This window comes from Phaethon aethereus (assembly GCF_964289735.1).
Source record: "Phaethon aethereus genome assembly, chromosome: 1".
Lineage (NCBI taxonomy): Eukaryota > Metazoa > Chordata > Aves > Phaethontiformes > Phaethontidae > Phaethon > Phaethon aethereus.
In genome coordinates, this window is record NC_138575.1 from 61,362,225 (window position 1) to 61,380,402 (window position 18,178).

At 40.4% G+C, this 18,178-nt stretch overlaps 1 protein-coding gene across 1 annotated transcript in view; it reads right to left on the reverse strand.

The window, feature by feature from the left end:
- Positions 1 to 6,785: 6,785 nt before the first annotated feature.
- The window catches only part of RIC8B (RIC8 guanine nucleotide exchange factor B), a gene marked incomplete at both ends in the record, with an annotated part of 36,050 nt that continues 24,657 nt past the window's right edge, over positions 6,786 to 18,178 (reverse strand). The window contains 3 exons of the mRNA XM_082003088.1: positions 6,786 to 6,897; positions 15,556 to 15,675; positions 17,936 to 18,080. Coding sequence (XP_081859214.1) covers positions 6,786 to 6,897; positions 15,556 to 15,675; positions 17,936 to 18,080 — 377 coding nt within the window. The remainder of the gene's footprint in view (positions 6,898 to 15,555; positions 15,676 to 17,935; positions 18,081 to 18,178) is intronic.

Sequence of the window (18,178 nt, forward strand, 5' to 3'; positions counted from 1 at the left end):
TTTAAATATGGGTCACTTGGCCATAATCAATAGAAAGGATGGAAAAGTTCAAAGCTTGAGAACAGTTCAGGCAGATAGCAGAATTTTTTTTTTTAAAGGCTTGTCTTTAAAATATGCTAATTGGGGCAAAAATACAACAGTGAGAAGCATGCAAAATAAGATCTTGTTCCTGGTGGTTTTGTTTTCCGTACAGCTCTGTTCATGCTTTTCCCATCTACTTATAAGAGTGTTTTACAACTTGGATGGGAATTATTCCTCCCCAACAGGGTGTTATGAACATTTTGGGGACTGAGAAAACAGGAGTGAATCCAGGCAGTCACTTCTCTCTTCTCAAAAAGGAAAAAAACCCCAAACACTACTGCTTTTTCAGATGCCTTTGGAAGTGTGATGTACCACAGCAATGATTTACCAGGCAAGATTACTTCTGGAGCATAAAATAGCCCTGAAGCCATAGAATGCTGGTAGTTTAGGTTCAGGTTTGGATTCTTAGACTTGCTGGTTTTTATATGGCAGAAACTTGCATTTTAAGCTTCCAGAATGAGGAATTGGCCTTTTTGATTAGATGAGGACTAACGCCCACAGGCAGCATCTGTTAGGAGCTGTAAAAGGTAAAGGAGGGCTTACAGATGCCCTGGAGCCTGTGGTTCTTGGCTGCTTTTGTTTTAATTTGTAATGGGTTTATCAGGCAAAGAGGAAGGGGCAATCTCAGCAGGGTTTATTTTCAATGGCTTCACTTTCCTCTCCATTTGGAACATCTGGAGTGAACTTACTTAAAAGTCTTTTCTCTCTCATCTGTACCTCCCCAATTACAATTTTCACTTGAGGTTTCACTTTGCATTTCAGAACATACGTAAAACTTGACTTATACCAAGGCAGGTTGTTAAACAGCGTCCCAAAAGCAAAGCTGCTTTAAAGGATCTATTTAAGCAAAAGTCCATGAAATCCTACACACAATGTACAGTACCTATGAATTGTTGCGATGCAGCGTTTGTCCTGTGGTGGTTCCTGGGTGCCAGTATCCCACTGCCCTGAGCACTCTCCAAATTTGCAGGAGAAAGCAAGATGAGCATCCTGCTCTGGGAAGAGTGCAGTCCATGGCAAAGGGGAAACAGGAAGGAATTCTCACCACCCATCTTTTGGCAACCAATTTAGCAGTTAAATGTAACCAGCTGGTCTCCCCAGGCTCCCTCTGTAGTCAAGGGAGGGAAAGCAAAGCTCCTGCAGAGGGTCATTCAGTGCACCCAAATTAGCCTTACTCTGAATTGTCCTCTCTCTCATCCGTGACTGGAGAAGGAGTTTGAAGAGACTACCCGGGTAATTTAGCCAGCTAAGATGGGTGGTCTGAATAATTCCTTCCCCACCAACCTCTAAAAGCCTGCCTAGGTACCCCACAGAGATTGGCATGCCGTCGGAGGGATCGATTCCCAAGCACGTCAGCAGTTCAGTAATCTGCACTCATGCCTGCCCTAGAGAAAGCCGGGACGCTCGAGGAGCTTACTTGATCCTGTTGGACCCTGTAGCTCCCAGCCAGGACAGTGAGCTGAGCTGAGCCACGCGCTGTCAGGTGGTGACGTTGGTCCAGTTGTGGTGATGGTCAGGTTTGGGGGATTCTTTTTCCCCTCCTTTGTCAGACTGCATCTGCTGACCTCAAGCCTGGCCAGAGGCCGCTGAGGTAGGAGTAGCTGCAGGACAGCATGGCCCTCAGAGGTGTCTCACAGTGGAATTGAGAGTGGCTTTGGTGCTGCTGAGACAGGAGACGTGGCTGCTCGTACCTTCATCCGGACAAACAAGTTTTGTCCCTTCCGGCAGGACCCCCTCTTCCTCATCCTCACTTGTACAGAGCGAGGAAGGGGGGCTTACTCTGAAGAAGGAAAGCGAGCCACAGAGGTGTGGCGTACCTCCAAAACGAGGGACAGACACGCAGCAGCCAAAGCATTAGCAATTCTTGCAACCAAAGGCAATACCCTTACGAAGGCACAGCCTTCCACGGGGCCAAGTAACAGGTAAAAGCAGAGGATTAACCAGACTCACCTGCAGACAGTGGTGCTGGTAGTGAGAAGAGGACCCTGAAAACCACTCAGCTTTCCTGCAGGTAGGCAATTACCACCATTTTCCACACCACGCAGCCACCTGCATCTCCCCCATCCGCCCGGCAGCCTGTGCCTGCCCTGGTTACCCGCAGGCAGTAGGAGGGAGGAAGGGTGGCCTCCCAGGTCCCACCTCCGCCAGGCAGGGCCTCTGCTGCCCTCAGGTCACCCCCAGCAGCCGGCTGGCAGCAGAGGTGGGGAAGGGGTGACAGCATACCTTTCCAGCCTCTTCTTCCCCCAGCGCTGAGCCACCCGCGCTAGAGCTGCTTCCGCATTCCCAGGCATGCCCAGCTGGAGGTTAGGTGGCCAAGCTAAAAGTACATCACTCCTGCCCCGCCAAATTCCTGGCCTAAGTATTGCATCACCAGCATGAGAACATGGATTTTGGAGAGAACCAACTCCAGGATGACCAAAAGTTTTTGCACGAAGAAAACAGGAAATGTTCCTTATTACTTCTCATAAGAGCCAGAGCCATCCAAGAAACAAAGACGTTAACATAAGAAAGATTTTCCTTTGCCAGATTAAAGTGTGCTTTTTTTTTTTTTTTTCCCTCCTGAAAGTGAGCTACATCTTTATATTACCACTAAATCATGATTTTTCTGTGCTTGGCCAGAAAAGAATCTGACCTGGGCAGCTGTTTAACTTGCTGCTCATCAAAAACCAGCAAAGTCTGGCTCTCAACTGTTTGAACAGTGGAACAGTCTTTTTACAGCCAGCCTTATTAAAGCACAGGATTTTATTAGCTGTTTTGTGGTAATAAGGTGAAGGACAATGTTGTGGAATGCTCCTTCAGGAGATTTGGGACCTTGTATACTTTGGGGTTTACTTTCCTCTTTCGGACTAGGATGCTTAGCAACCAGCTAATACAACAGCTTTGTTGTAATATGCTCTTCCTTAAAGTCACCTTTGACAACCGATTTTTTCATGCAGGTAGAGGAAAATTATTGCTTGAAGAACTGTAAGAGAAATATATTATTGCCCAGTTGTTCTTTTTTTTTTATAAAGCCATTGCAGATTTTCGGGTACTTGGAAGAAGTCCAGATACAGGGTGAAAAATCTATTTTGGCCACATATACAGTCATGTATATTCAAAACATCGAAGGTAATGTGGTTTTCCTCTTTCTCAAATTTCTTTTAAGTTCTGGTAATTTTCTCACAACAACATTTTAAACGGGTTGTAAACGTCCCTTTTTCCTGAAAATCACTTTTGGGGTGCATAAAGTTTCAATTAGCATTTAAGAATATCTTCCAGGAAGTTTTCATGAACATTTACACAAATACGTCTGAGTTATTTTGCAAAAGAACAAAGTATTCTGACAAATTTCAGCAATTTCCCATCATCTTTTGTTTCATAACTCTAATGGGAAACAAAGAAAAAGCAAAGCTTCCAAATCATTGACAAGCTTTGATGAGAACTGTGTTACTTTGGACTGCTGATGCCAAAATAAAGATCAAAATGCAAGTTTTTGTATTTGGGACTGACTGTGAAAGGCTTTTTGGGAATTAAAGGTAGACATCTCTGAAAGCCGCTAAAACCTTTATAGTCACCACCAGAAAATCTATTGATGTTTTACTCCGAAGAGTTCCTTTTTCCAATTACAGTATTTTCTATGTCAACTCTACTCTGATCTTTTGGAGGAAAAATGAAAGCATGTATTTATATAATCAAATATCATTATTTCATATAATACAGAATACCTCATACCATCTGGAATGTAATGCATTAGTCAAATACATATATAATGAATCTATCAGAGCTACTGCTAGCAGAGGCAGGAAACCTTTCATGGCTCTCCAGGCCTCAGCCTACCAGGTATTAAAACGTTGTAGGTTGCAGCAGATTCTCATGGTCGCATCAGACAGGAACTTCGGGCGCTCGCTCAAATGCAGATGCAGCACCTCAGTGCTCTGTTGGGGAGGAAGGAGGTAGCATTCCCCAAACTTGTCAGGCTTGCTGACCAGTTTGCTGGTTTAAATAAGGTTCAGTTGCCCAAGCCTCCAGTTTTGCAGGTTCAGCTTTGAAAATAAACTCGGGAACAAATCCTAATTTCACAGTAAACAAAGAATTCCAGGGAGGTTTTGCTTGGTTTTATTTTTTTAAACCACCAAATACTCACTTCACTTTTCTCCAGACTCCCAATCCAAGAGAAATCTTAACGCACGCATGGTTACTTTGAAGAGAAAGCAAGCACCATACAGCCCACAAGGAAGCAGATGCACTGTTGTGTCAGAGGAACTTTGTCCCAAGATTTTCCAGCCAGTGCAGCTAAGGATGGACCTATGTTACATTTCAAAGGTAAGCCAAAAATCTTGCAGCACCCCTTCCACAAACTATTGGCTTGGAACAAGAGATGCTTTGGGATACTGCACTAGTGGAAGTTATTGATTTAACCAGATCAACCTGCACTCCCACCACAGGCAACACAATTATGAAAATCACTCTTGAGCTAGAGGACTCGGCAGAACCTTCTATACTTGGTCTTAATTTTTTTTCTTTTTAATTGAAGCATCATCTCATATCTGTAGAACCTACTGTTATGAGCATGCATTTTCCAAGATAAGCTATACGGAAGAACCGTTTACTGTGACTATTGTTGCCCTGTTACAATTGGCAGGAGCCAGACCACAAAAGCCTCACGCTACACCATTTGTAACAAGGTCCCTGGAGCCATTATTATTTTATTAATCTGTTTAGCCAGCTAATTGTAGGAGCACACTCTATAACTTATAAAGCAACAAATTGAGATTTTGCTCTTTTTCATGCTCTATACTCATCAGTCTATAGCAACCCATACAGCCAGTGAAATAACTGCTTCTCCAGCCCCAAGAAACAGCCTCTGCTGACACCAAGACAGGACTCAATTTCTTACCGACCAAGCTAGTGAAGTTTTGCGCCTCAGGGAGGGTTCATAAAATTCCTTGCACTTGCAGTGTGCTTAGTGTTTGCCTGTGCAGCGCTCAGAGTAGTCAGTGGATGCTGCTAAACCCAGTATTACATTTCTGAGACTCAGCTTAGAGGCAGCTAAGCATATTTTTTGCTCCTGGACAACTTCCTCCCTCCCCTTTTGGGTATGATTATAGTATTATCAGTACATCCCTGTAGCTATTGCCATGTGGGAACAGTAGCTGGCTTCCTTTCCTCCTCTGCAATCGTGATGCTCCATGTGGATGCAGCAGACAGTGTAGCCCAAGTCAAGTCACAACCCAAAACATCAATGATCTTAACATTCAGAAAGGTCCTTGCTTATAGAAATGTATAGAACTAATGTCCCCAAGTTCCCTTGTTTGGTTGGTTGCTTTTTTTTTTTTTTAAATAGGGCATTGCTATGGCTGGGCAGCATCCTTTGGGAAAACAAACTTAACTGCCAAGAGGACAGCAGTGCATTGTTTCTTTTTAGTCCTTTCAGAAGACTAAGGAGAGCTGTGGAAGCTCCTCACATGGGAAATCACAGCATGATTTCATACCACGTCCTCCCTTTACCAGGTCTTTGAACACCAATGTCCTTAGTTCAGGGAACCAGTATCAAGTCATAGGAAACAAACTGGGGAACCTTCTCCAGCCTCTGAAAGGCTTTCAAGAATGGCTTGTGTATGCTTCTGAGAAAAAAAGAAAGAAGGAAATGCAAATTAGAACATGGATTATTTTTCATGTACTTCATGCTGGGAGAAACAGAAAAAAACCAAGCAGGCAACAGTAGCAGTGCAGCACAAGTAAAACTTTAATCTTTGTTTTTAAAGAGTACAGAGTTGAAAGTGACACTTTCTTCTCCTTCCCACCTTCCCATTCTCTGTCCCATCACCTCCTAAGTTCTCCCTAAAAGGAACTATTTCTTTGTTGATTAGTTTGACTTCCCTTCAAGTGAAGCATACCCATTAATCTCCAAAAGCAGGCCCCAATTCAGTAAAACACTTGCACATGCACTTCACTTTAGTCCACTCCCATTCATGGCAACATTTAAGCGTACATCCTTGAATGCTGTTTTGAATAGGGGTGTTTTTACTTAACCAAAGACAGAGGCGTATTTGTGTGGTCTTAACTGGCGAGGGGAGGGAGGACATACAACATACATCATCTTGTTCCCAATTTAAAGGTAATTTTAGCAGCAGTCAGTGACTGACACATGGGTAAATCTTAAGCAGCAGCTTAGCCACACAAGTGTGTAGCAGTAAGAAATCCAATGACTTTTTAAAAAGGGTAGCTCTGAAATCACTGCTGAATGCCAGATAAAGCAGCTTCATGAGGTCAGTCAGCCTCCTAAAGTTTAAACACCCTGTGCTCCTAATACCATTAAGCAAACACACTTCTTTAATTACAACTATATAAAGGGAGAGACTGGCAAGACACTAAAAAAAAAGTATCAAGAATGGGAAAACCTACAGAGTTCAGAAAACAGGATTCTGAAAAATTAAAGTGTTTGAATTTTATTTTGCATTATAGGCTTTCACTTTTTATCCCTTTGAAATACATTTAGTTCTAAATTAATAAAGATCATAAATGAATAAATTGATATGTTCTTTAAACAAGACATAATAAAAAATCAGACATTACACCACAGAACCCACCATTTAAGTATCCCAATAATAGAACAGTTAAAGTGATGCTGGCTAATGTGAGGATAAAAAGCCTAGATAAAAGATGTTGTGGCTCTAAGGAAACATGTGGATTAGAGAAGAATTGAGAGTGAAGCAGGTGATGCTTTAGTCTGAATCTGAACTGTCTTGCTTGTTGGTATGGTACTGGCTGACTGCTTCTTCCAAAGGAGCCATTGTACCATCCGGCCGCACTCCCATTGGTTTTATAAGCTCATCTCTGTAAGAGATTTTAAAAAAAGAGTATGTATTAGCATATGCACACATATCAATTCACATGTGTATAATACGGTCACATACAGTATATGCTTTAGCACATAATGAACCTTTAAGAGGAAGTTATTTTTGCTAAAGCCCTCTGTTTTGAAGAAAGAGGAACAAAAAAACCTTCCAAAATAGGTGGGAGGGGAAGAGCAGGACAGATAAAGACTTCATTCATGTAGGCCAAACCTACTTAGCCAATTAAAGATACCATGAAAAGTCAGTGCCTAATAGGCTCAATACAAGGAGCAGGTTCACTGTTCTAGATACACAAACTAGCTTTTCTTCTAAGAGTCCTCTGTCAGCCATTTCTTTCTAAAATTTCACCTGCCATTCTGGCCAATATATCCCCAGGCAATTAAAACAATAATTTGATACATATTCAGCTTGTTGAAGGAAATAACTCAGTTATGAGAACAGACTCTGCCTACACAACTACTAGGGGTGTGGAAGTACTTGTTGATTCATTTAAAAAAGCTGACTGATTCTAATACTATTGCTTTTGTTTGTGGCAGTTTAATTACAGGATTGACAGCCATTTTAATCTCCTCAAAGCTCCAAAGGCCTCTCAGCAGCTAATCCAATTATATCTACTCCACAAGCTACAGCCTCATCTAAGAGATGATTAATTATTGATTAAGCCAATCAAAAAGCATTAGCAAAGATTTATTTAATCCTTACTTTTTATCACCTCATTTATATGTGGATTATGGCAAAAGCTGTAAGGGCAAAGATAACATTTTGATTTTCTGCTAAAAAAAAAAAAAAGGGAGAATACCTCTAAATATTCAGGAGTCACCTTAATAAAGGAGCGGCAGCTTGATGTCAGTTTAGCCCTTGCTTGAAAGGCAGCCCAGTAAAACTGCTGATTTAACACACATATACCACCCTCCCAAGCCACAGACAATAAAACTCCATCACTCAATAGGGAAGCAAAGGCATTTCACCAGCTCTCCGCCTGGTCTGCACTACCACCTTGGCTGAAAAAAGGGACAAAAATTGCTTGTACACAGCTGGCAGTCTAACCTTAACACAACCACAGAACAGCAAGAAAGGTAACATCTGAATTACATGGCACGCGTATGCTAGATATTGTACAGTCCATCAGCAGACAAATTAAGTCCCCAAGATTCTTTTTTTTGCTCAGGAAGAGCAGAGACCAGCAAGAGAAATGCAGCTGTTTGCGCAGATGTGGCAATCAGACACTACAGTGATAAACTCGCAAATCCCACTGCTTGTGGGCATTTCAAAACATGAGAAACTGGACCTGGAGAACCTGCTGTGGTTTGGCTAACCAGGTCTGGGTGGGAAGCTGGGAGCCAGGGAAGGAGGTCTGTAGTGACCACACTCGAAGATGACAGGCCAGACTCTGCCTGGGTGTGTGTGTAAGAGTAGGATCTATCTTTAAATAGACTGGAGATAGCTTGCCATACTTGAGGACTGACAGCAAGCCCTCCTACTTCAGGCAATGCAATCCATAGTACACAGATTCTGCCCAAATGAGAGCACTCTTGCGTCGCTTAAGTTTTCAAGTATCTGCTGGAGGTGTGTGTGAGAAGAGATCAAAAGAATACTTGAAATCAGATTTGAAAGGGTTCAAAAAATGAAGACTGCAGATCTCATGTCCAAACAGGACCAGAACCCTCCCTGCCTGCTGTAGGGGCTCCCCAAAGGCAAAGCTGGAGTGCTTTGGAGTTGTCTCTAATAGCAAAGACTTTTTTTCACAGGGAAAAAAAAAGCTGTGAAAATCTAAGGCCTTTTTGGCATTTAAACATCATAATACAAAACAAGTGTCCTTTGACATCTGTAATCAGTCTTGCCACGATTCTTCACTTACTCAAGTTCAAGCCTCGCTAGTGATCCATTACACTTATTTTTGGAGAAGAATAACCTGAATAGTAGGTCCTCGCTCATATTTTTTAAGTTCTAAAAGTAAAAATATAGAATGAAATCACCTTTGCATGCCCTCTGAGCTGAGAGGTTCCTAGGTTTTTGTTTTACAAACCACAATGCATACTCTTAGGTTACATTTAACGTTGCAGCCAGAAGTCATAGAGTCACAACATTTACTAGTCATTTACAATTGATTATTGGTAATAAATAAATTATAATGGCTAGTAAAGGATAAAGAAACAGTTCAAGAAAAAGGAAAGAGAAACACAGGAAAACAAGGTCCCCTTACATGGGGACTTCCCTCTCCTCACATAAGGATATGAAGATACAAGATATCTGTAAATATTGTCAAGAAGTTCTATCTCATCATTTGTCAATTATAAAGAAATAGCCCTTTCTCTGCAATTTCCCTTTCGTGCTTCACTTTCACATTCTGCTACACACACTGCAGAACTTAATAGAAACTTTTTCTCTCCCAGTGAGTCATCTGTGGAGACACCGAATACCAGACGCAATAGACAAGACACATCTGTTTGCACAAGTCTTGGTCTGTGCTTTTTGTGGGGGTGTTTGGGGGATAAATCACAGAATCACAGAATGGTAGGGGTTGGAAGGGACCTCTGAAGATCATCTGGTCCGACCCCCCTGCCAAGGCAGGATCACCTAGGGCAGGTTGCACAGGAACATGTCCAGTCGGGTTTTGAAGGTCTCTAGAGAAGGAAACTCCACAACCTCTCTGGGCAGCCTGTTCCAGTGCTCCATTACCCTCACAGTAAAGAAGTTTCTCCTCATGTTGAGGTGGAACTTCCTGTGCTGCAGTTTGTGCCCATTGCCCCTCATCCTATCACTGGGCACTACTGAAAAGAGACTGGCTCCATCCTCCTGACACCCACCTTCAGAGATTTATAGACATTGATAAGGTCCCCTCTCAGCCTTCTCTTCTCCAGACTAAACTGCCCCAGGTCTCGCAGCCTTTCCTCATAGGAGAGATGTTCCAGTCCCTTAATCATCCTCGTAGCCCTCCGTTGGATTCTCTGCAAAAAGTTCCCTGTCTCTCTTGAACTGGGGAGCCCAGAACTGGACACAATACTCCAGATGAGGCCTCACCAGTGCAGAGTAGAGGGGGAGGATAACCTCTCTTGACCTGCTGGTCACATTCTTCTTAATGCACCCCAGGATACCACTGGCCCTCTTGGCCACCAAGGCACGTTGCTGTCCCATGGATAACTTATTGTCTACCAGGACTTCAAGGTCCTTCTCCATGGAGCTGCTTTCCAGCAGGTCAACCCCTAACCTGTACTGGTGCATGGGGCTGTTCCTCCCCAGGTGCAGAACTCTACACTTGTCCTTGTTAAATTTCATGAGGTTCCCCTCCGCCCAACTCTCCAGTTGTTATTGTCTGTCCAGATAACTTTTTTTTTGCACCAACTTCTACATTACATTGTCATGCAAAAGTCTGAGTCACCAATGTGCATTTGTATCTTCTTTAGTGATACTCAAAAGCCTGTTTCTCAGCTCGCTGTACTCATTTCAAAGTGCACCATTATGAACTGCGCTGTATTGTATTTGAGGTTCACTTCCAATGCATTTCCTCCTCTCTAGGCTTTAACTACGAGCTGGGCTGAGCTCACATTTCATAGAATAACAGGCATGTTTATCAATTACCTTTCTGTTCCTGCATGAGCTTCTTGCTTTGCAAATCCCTGAACAGGATGAATGATGGTTGTTGCAAGTTTGCTGTTCTTTCTCTTTAGGAGGCTGAACTCCATACATCCTTCCTCAGACAAATCCTACCCAGTAAAACTGTACTCTATAAAGACAGAAATATTCTAGGCCACCAAAAGAAGGGGTAGGAGGGGAAGCAGGGATCAGCCTATTTTTTTCCTAACCATAATCTAGTCCTAAAATAGTGTAAAACATGGCATCCTTTCACCGGTGAAGACTTGACTGCAAGCTCAAGCTTATTCCTGTTTTTCAAAGAGGAATAATACAGAGGGAAATGAAAAGATCTGGGCTGCCTACAAAGCTAGCTTCAGAAGTTTTGGACAACTATCTGCTAAACAACAGAATTAGGTAGGATTGCAAGAGGCATCACTCTGCTAACTTCTGCTAAGTGCCACACAAAAGCTCACAAAGCTGATCCTTCCCTGGTATGAACGGTCTCAGCTCTGCCCGCCTCAGCAATCTGCCCATTTAGCACTGGCTGCTTGGAGACCTCCACTGAGCTTTGGCACCTCAGGCTAGCTGGGGATGTGCTTACTGTTTAAGGTGAGATACAAGGTGGCATGGGAATCACCAGAAACTGGCACGTATAGCCTCAGAAGAAAGATCATTATCCAGAAACTGGATGTTTATGATCCATCTATTGGGCAGAAGAGAGATCGCTTTAGCCCAGTAGGTGGCAGCGGGAATGCGTCTGTATCTATGAAGATGTATACAAGTACACAATGTACATATTTATACATATTTGAATATCCTTAACTGACCTCCCATGTACACAAACACACCTTCTTGCAACATTCATTTTTCTAATGCAAACAAAGCATTCTATTCAAGCATACTTATAAACACACCATAATTAAACAGTTGGTAAAACACATTCCCTTCTTCCACTTCCACATCTCCCAAGAGTCCCTTCAAATATATCTATACAACTTCTAGCTTCCTGCTTGCCATTTAGCTTGATAACGACTCAAAAATCATTCCCTTGTTTTGAAGGGTAACTCTTTCTTGTCTGCTCATTGTGCTATAGGGCAGTATTGACACATGGAATTAATGACGGTGTCTGTAATGAAACAGCCATCATGTAAACACCAGTCTGTTCCTTTGATAAAATGGCATGTTCGGGACCTGTTCACCTCCTTATAATTGAGTACTACATAATAGTTCTGATCCTTTCATGTAACATTATTTTGTTCTATGATTAGAAAGGGAGAAAAAAAAAATCTATGTAACATTGCCTTCTTCATTCATCCTATGATTAATTTTGTGTTTTTAATGAGTATGCTCGCTTATTTAGACAGGTTCTCTTACATACCCATTTTGTTGACTTCTGTTCAATGTACAACAAAACCCAAGCTGTGATAATTGGAGACCATTTCATCAGCAAAAGGATTCTTGCTATTAATACAAGGTTGGCTTGGAAAAGGCATCCTGACATTTTAAATTAGTCAATTAATATACAATTCTACCTGCCATTTATAATTGAAAAAACCTTAGCATTTTTCCCAGACATTTTAATTAACACAGAATATTCCAAATAATCTGTGATACAAACAGACAAAACATCATACAACACTGATTTAAGGTGGATAACTTGATATTTTGCAAAAATGAAAGGTTGAGTTAAATCTTTTTGCATATTTGGGCAGTTTTTCAAAGCTCAAAGATGTGCATCACATACAGAGGACACTGATTTACAGTTACCAAACAATTCTCAATGAATCAACAAGATAATATTGACCCTTACTGCAGACAAAGCCCATAGAGTTACTTCATGGCCAAGTTCAGGCATCCAGCAAACTACCTAAGTAACATCTACATCTCCCAAGAGATGCAGTAATCAAGATCTTTCATCTTCATTTACACTTATATTTTATATATATTTAATGATCTTAAAAAGTATCATCCAGCCAACTTTGAGCAAAATATAGAAGCTTTTTATAGAAATTTTTGTAGAACTCAAGTCTATGTCAAAATATTGGGGCAAGGGAAACGGGTTCACAAACAATATTCAGCTTTCCTCCATACATTTTGGTAAAACAAAACTGGGTGATTAATTTTAATTTATTCTTGTCATTGGGCAATTACCCAATGAAAAGCCTAAACACCAACAACATAGCAGAATAGAAAAACTTTGGAAGTAAGACCTGAAACAACCAAAAGCACAGATCAGTTTTACGTCACCTCAAAGCAGTTTCAATTCTTCAGTGCCAATGCTGAAAATAAAAAGAAAGTTGGAGAGCAAAAATCCACTGGCATGTTATGGAACAAGGGATAAAATGCCACTTTATTACTCATAGTTTCAATAAACTTGTAGAAAGGGCACAGTGTAAACAGTTAGCAGCCATTAATGAAGGCTGTAACTTTTCACTGAAGTAGTACTGTTTTGCAAATTTGTTTTCCGAGTTCAACTTGTCATCAGGTAACTTTTCAAAAACAATACAGAGCCAGTCAAAACCAGATCTAGAACACCCCAGTGACAGACTAGCCTGATTATCCTCATCATTCAGGAAAGGAAGCAATTTTATCAGTCCAACTTTTTTTTTTTCCCCATACCTTTCTCCAGTGAAAGCATGCTTGCTCTTTAAAGCTTAGCTTCCATTACTGGGACAGTACAAGTGTACTAAGCAGTCCAGTTTTGCTGTACATCATGCAAGTTCACTCTAAGCTCTTGTTCACGTTACACAGAAAAAGTTACATCAACTCACTCAAGATCAGAAGAAGGAGCTGTTGGTTCCCTGTCCAAATTCCTCCTCTCTTATGTAAACCACTGCACCAAACTGCTCCATTCACGGTGTATGTCCCCTCTTATGGGGACAACCACCAAGACCAGCAGAAGCAGGAAACCTGACACCAGCAGTGTGCCTCAAAGTAAGATTCAAAACCCAAAATCAGCTAAAGACTCCTATCAAAGCAACCTCCAAGTTTAAATTTGTAGGTTGCAAACCAAGGGAAAAAAGTGCATTTCACTGGGAGCTTTAAGTCCATGAAAACTCCCAGCACTGAAGGACTCAAGCTGGAGGCAGAAGTGTTCGATTCCAAAAACACAGAGGGACTCCCACTACTAGCAGCATGTTACCAACTCTTTCTCCTTGTATACAAGACTGGCAGCTTCCCATTTTATTTAACATCTGCAAAACCCACAACTGCACTCAATTACATTCATTAAGCCTCCAGAGCCTCCCAAAACCAAGTCTTAGTGTCTTTTTCCTTCCTGCCAGCATTTCCCTCTACTCCCAATTTTCAGTAAAACAAAAAAGGTAGGGAGAACAGTCAAGTGATTTTATTCATGTTATCATAGCACCTAAAGGGGTCACATCAACAAAACTGTCCCACAGTAATCACTATACTAAAAAACAATCCAACAAAAACCTTACAACAAAAAGAGTCCCAGCCCTGAAGAGTTTGCAGCCTAAGTACCATAGAAGAAGCTGCAGGTGGATGTAACTGATACAGAAAGCCCAAGGTAAAAGTAATGCTACTGGCCAAGAGGATAAGTAGTGACACAGGGCACCAGCTGCTTAGTTATTGTCAGCCTGTAGCAGGCAACACAGCAGGTGTCTCCAAGCCCCCAAATTGAAAAGGCTCTTATGCTACAGTAAATGCCATTTGGACTTTTTGTGTCACTGCTACAGTGATAGCAACTGACTTGTCTCCAGCCGTAGTTTATGTCCGGTCTCAATCTTCCTTTTAAAGTTTTAGACCATTTAGTCATTTTATTGTGGTACCCCTCGCGCTCAGCATCTTAATTCTCCAGCTTACATAGCAATCATTATGGTTTACATAGTAGTTCAATTAAGTCTACATCTGCATTGCATTTTCTTCTCTTTATTAAAAAGACTGTAACATACTACACTTGCTTTCCATGCAAATGACGTGAAAAAGTATCCAATTACTTCACTGACAGTTTCAGATCACTTTTTCTGAGATTCTTCTCTGCTCTTACTCCTGCTTATAATTCAGTCTTTGTCAGTCAATATAAAAGCCAGATTCTCCCACATCTTTTGCTGTACTCCAAATCTTTAAGAGAGATGTAAAAATACTTGGTTTTCTGAATTTCTCTCAGTAGATCTTGTTGTTTGAATATCTACAAACTCTCACAAAACACAAACACACTTCTAGTTGCTCAGTTTTCCCATGTTTGAAGAATGATCCCCTTATATACTTACCTAAATTCCTACAGCTCAGTTCAATGGTAAGTTAATATAATACAAAGTGTTCCTCATGAATGTAAACTTTGCTTACACAGGAAACAAACTACAAGCAATCACTCCAATATGGCTACAAGCATGGGGAGGGAAGAAAAAACAGCAAATTCTAGGCATATTGAGTCAAAGAGAAAAAAGCTATAGCTAACAGCACAGGTCTGTTCTCTTTTTGTATGTAGAAAGTTATAAAATAAAAATCAACTTTCTGTATCAATAACATGCACCTTTATGTCACATTTAAGTACCATTTTCTTTTATGGCAGTCATTTAAAACAAATTATAAAGTCTCATTTGTAATCCAGTCCACACTTGTAATAAATCCACAGTAATTCTTAATTGTAAATTCCCCTTTAACTGCTCTGTAATATAATTTATTGCTTCTGGTGACAAGTATTTTCACACTGTATTTGTTCTTCATATAAGCAGCAGACATAAGTAGTTACCATGAGATGCTGCTCATTGACTTGGGGAAAATGAGTACACTTGCCTTGGGCTTGGATTGCGTCCCATACTTTAAAAGGAGAAATTCTTTTCAGTATTATCAGCCTACCCATTTAGGAGGCAGGTCCCTCACCACCAGATCTTCCTGATTCTGCCCAGTCCTCTCCAAAAGAGGTTTCCTCTGAAGTTCTGTTACATATTACTCTTTTCTTTGAAGTGCTAAACATTTTTCTCTGCAGTTAAAGTGGTCCTAATCCTGCAAAGAAGTTGATTATAGCACTATTTTGAAGCACTAACACCTTAGTGAAGAGCCAGGATATGAGCTGCCTCCCTCAGCAGCTATAATACAATACCTAGAAAGTTTATCAAACATGTTGACAAGCTTCATCGCTTCATATTCTTTTTGTTCTTCTGTCATTTCATCCATTGGATTGGGCATTGGTTCTTCTAAGTGACCAGTGATAAGGTTAATGCTGGAGGTAGAAAAACAACAGAGTTTACATTTCTATAGACATATGTATGTAAATTGTCTATCTTCTTGATCAGAGGAGAGAGGAAGGCAGTAATAGAAACCAAGACTGGCACATGAAAGTTTTTACTATAAATAGCCTACGTTCATGTTTATCCTTTTTTTGTAGCCTTTTCCAGTGAATCACAATATTATCTTGTTGAGTCACTGTATTAATTTCTTGTTAGCTACTCAGGAATGCACATTCCACTGGTACTTGTTATGTTATAACCGATACAGAAGCAGTTTGAAAGCAGGGGAATAATGATGACATTGTCATTAGTAATAATTATATACATGGGGAACAGAATGACGGATACATGTTTGCAACTAATTCTGTACCGGCTTAATTTAAAAAAATATAGACAGGTTCCAGTTACATTTTCTTATTTATGAAGGACTGTCGAATTAGTTTACCATTCACCTCCCATGATCATTTTTGCTCAAACCAAATTAAGGTTACTTTGAGAATTTACAATGCCAGTTATTTTCACTGTTAAAACAACTGAATGGTGATACAGAAATGGTAAGTAACAAAAGCAGGTAAGTAGTTTTAAAGAATACTTTCAGGTCAAATTACCTTTTCAAGCAGTTTAATCACAAACATTTAACACCAATACAGAAAACCAGATAAATAAAGCAACTGACAATTGTCCTGAAAGTTTCATTTAAGTGTCAGCTTTTATAACTAAATAGATGTCATACTTTTACTTATATGCATAACTGAATGTTAGGCTTTTGAAAGAAGAGCAGAGACAAAAGAGCAAGAAAAAAATAATCCTGAAGTGCAGAAATAATAAAGAAAATTCCTGGTTTAGAGTTCTTTTCTTGGCATAGAAGCAATATAACTTCTGTAACTTCTCCTACATTTGATCCTGTCTTTCATTCATGGTCCTCAATAAGAATCTTTCAGTGAGACACAACCCGCCATCATATACCTAATCATGTCTGTGTAATTCAAGGAAAATGGAGTAAAGCGGAGAAATAACACGCTTCAGATGCCCACTATCAACGATTTCAGAACCTACTTAAAAGGGCATCAAATCATCAATGTAACATGACAAACTGAAACCTTTAACACCAAATCAATTACAATTAATAGAAATAAACAGACAGAGCTTCTATATGATCATTGAATCCTTCACACAAATACACTGGATTCCTGAGGAGTGACTTCTACAGAAGTTGTTTTGCTCCTTCCATATTTACCTATGTGACTTACTCGGTTCTTTAGGAAAATTTTAGTACCAAGCAATCTGACTGACTGTAATTAGACCTACTGGTTTGTTCCTTTTTTACAAAGTCCCACTTAAAACCTTAAGCCACATTTGACACCTTTATCTTCTCTGTTACAGAAATATACCTCACAAACAATAGTAGTTTGGCAACTTCTTGTGAGTTCCTGGAAAATCTGGGGCAAACGCCATCCTTGCTAAGCTTGTTACTATTTTTTTTTTCTAAAATTTGCTCAATTTGTAAAAAAAAAAAACAAACCTCTTTTCACCCTTGAATTTTAAATAGTTATTCAGACTCATTGTCTGTAAAGAAAGGGTCCCACCTGAGAACTCCCTCAAATTTCCTCATAGTTACAATGATGCAAGGAATTCCTTTACCATTTTTGCTATGGCCTTGCCCCCTTTCTCTGCCTACTTACATCTCAACCATCTAATGACCATATACACACTGCAGGCTTCCAGCTTTTGATGAACCTATGAAGAAGGTTGTCTTTATTCTTAATGCCTCCAGTAAGCCACTCTTCTAAATGTTTTGGGCCTGCTTTGTTACTCTTTTACAGTATCATCTCTGATAGCTTCCTTTACTCTCATTTAACAATTCCAGCTTTTTAGCTATCCATTTAAATGGACAACACGTATGTACTCTGAACCTCAAACCTGCATCTTAAAACTGATCCTAGACCACCCACAAACATTGCTCATTTTTGTTCCTTATTTCTTTTTGACAAGTTTGCATTTTTACATAGTTCTCCTTATGGAAGTTAAATCATTCTCATAGTGATCATTTTTTTTTTCAGCCATCTGACTATAGGATAGTCACTATTAGAGGCTGGTTTCGCAATAACTAGACCGTGAAGTCAACAGGTGACAATAGTTAATACAAGCACATGTAACCCCAAAACAGGCCTCTCTGGAAAAGGTGAAACAAAAAAATTATGTCAAAACATTTAAATTGCAACAGGTTATGCAAAATTGAAAACAATACTATACTTTGGCTTTGCAGATTTGTATTCTTCTGTATCCGTATCTTCATCATCTGAGTACCAATGATCTCCTCTTCCTCCTGCTAACAGGCCCCTTGCTGCCAGCAATCCTGCTGCATTACCATAGCCTGTATATTTTAACAAGCTGTCAACTGCAAAGAGTGGTACAGAAAATTACTCAGCTATATTGAGCTACAAAACAAAAACCAGCATAGTGTTAAAAGAATCAACAGTTACAGCAAGAGGCAAA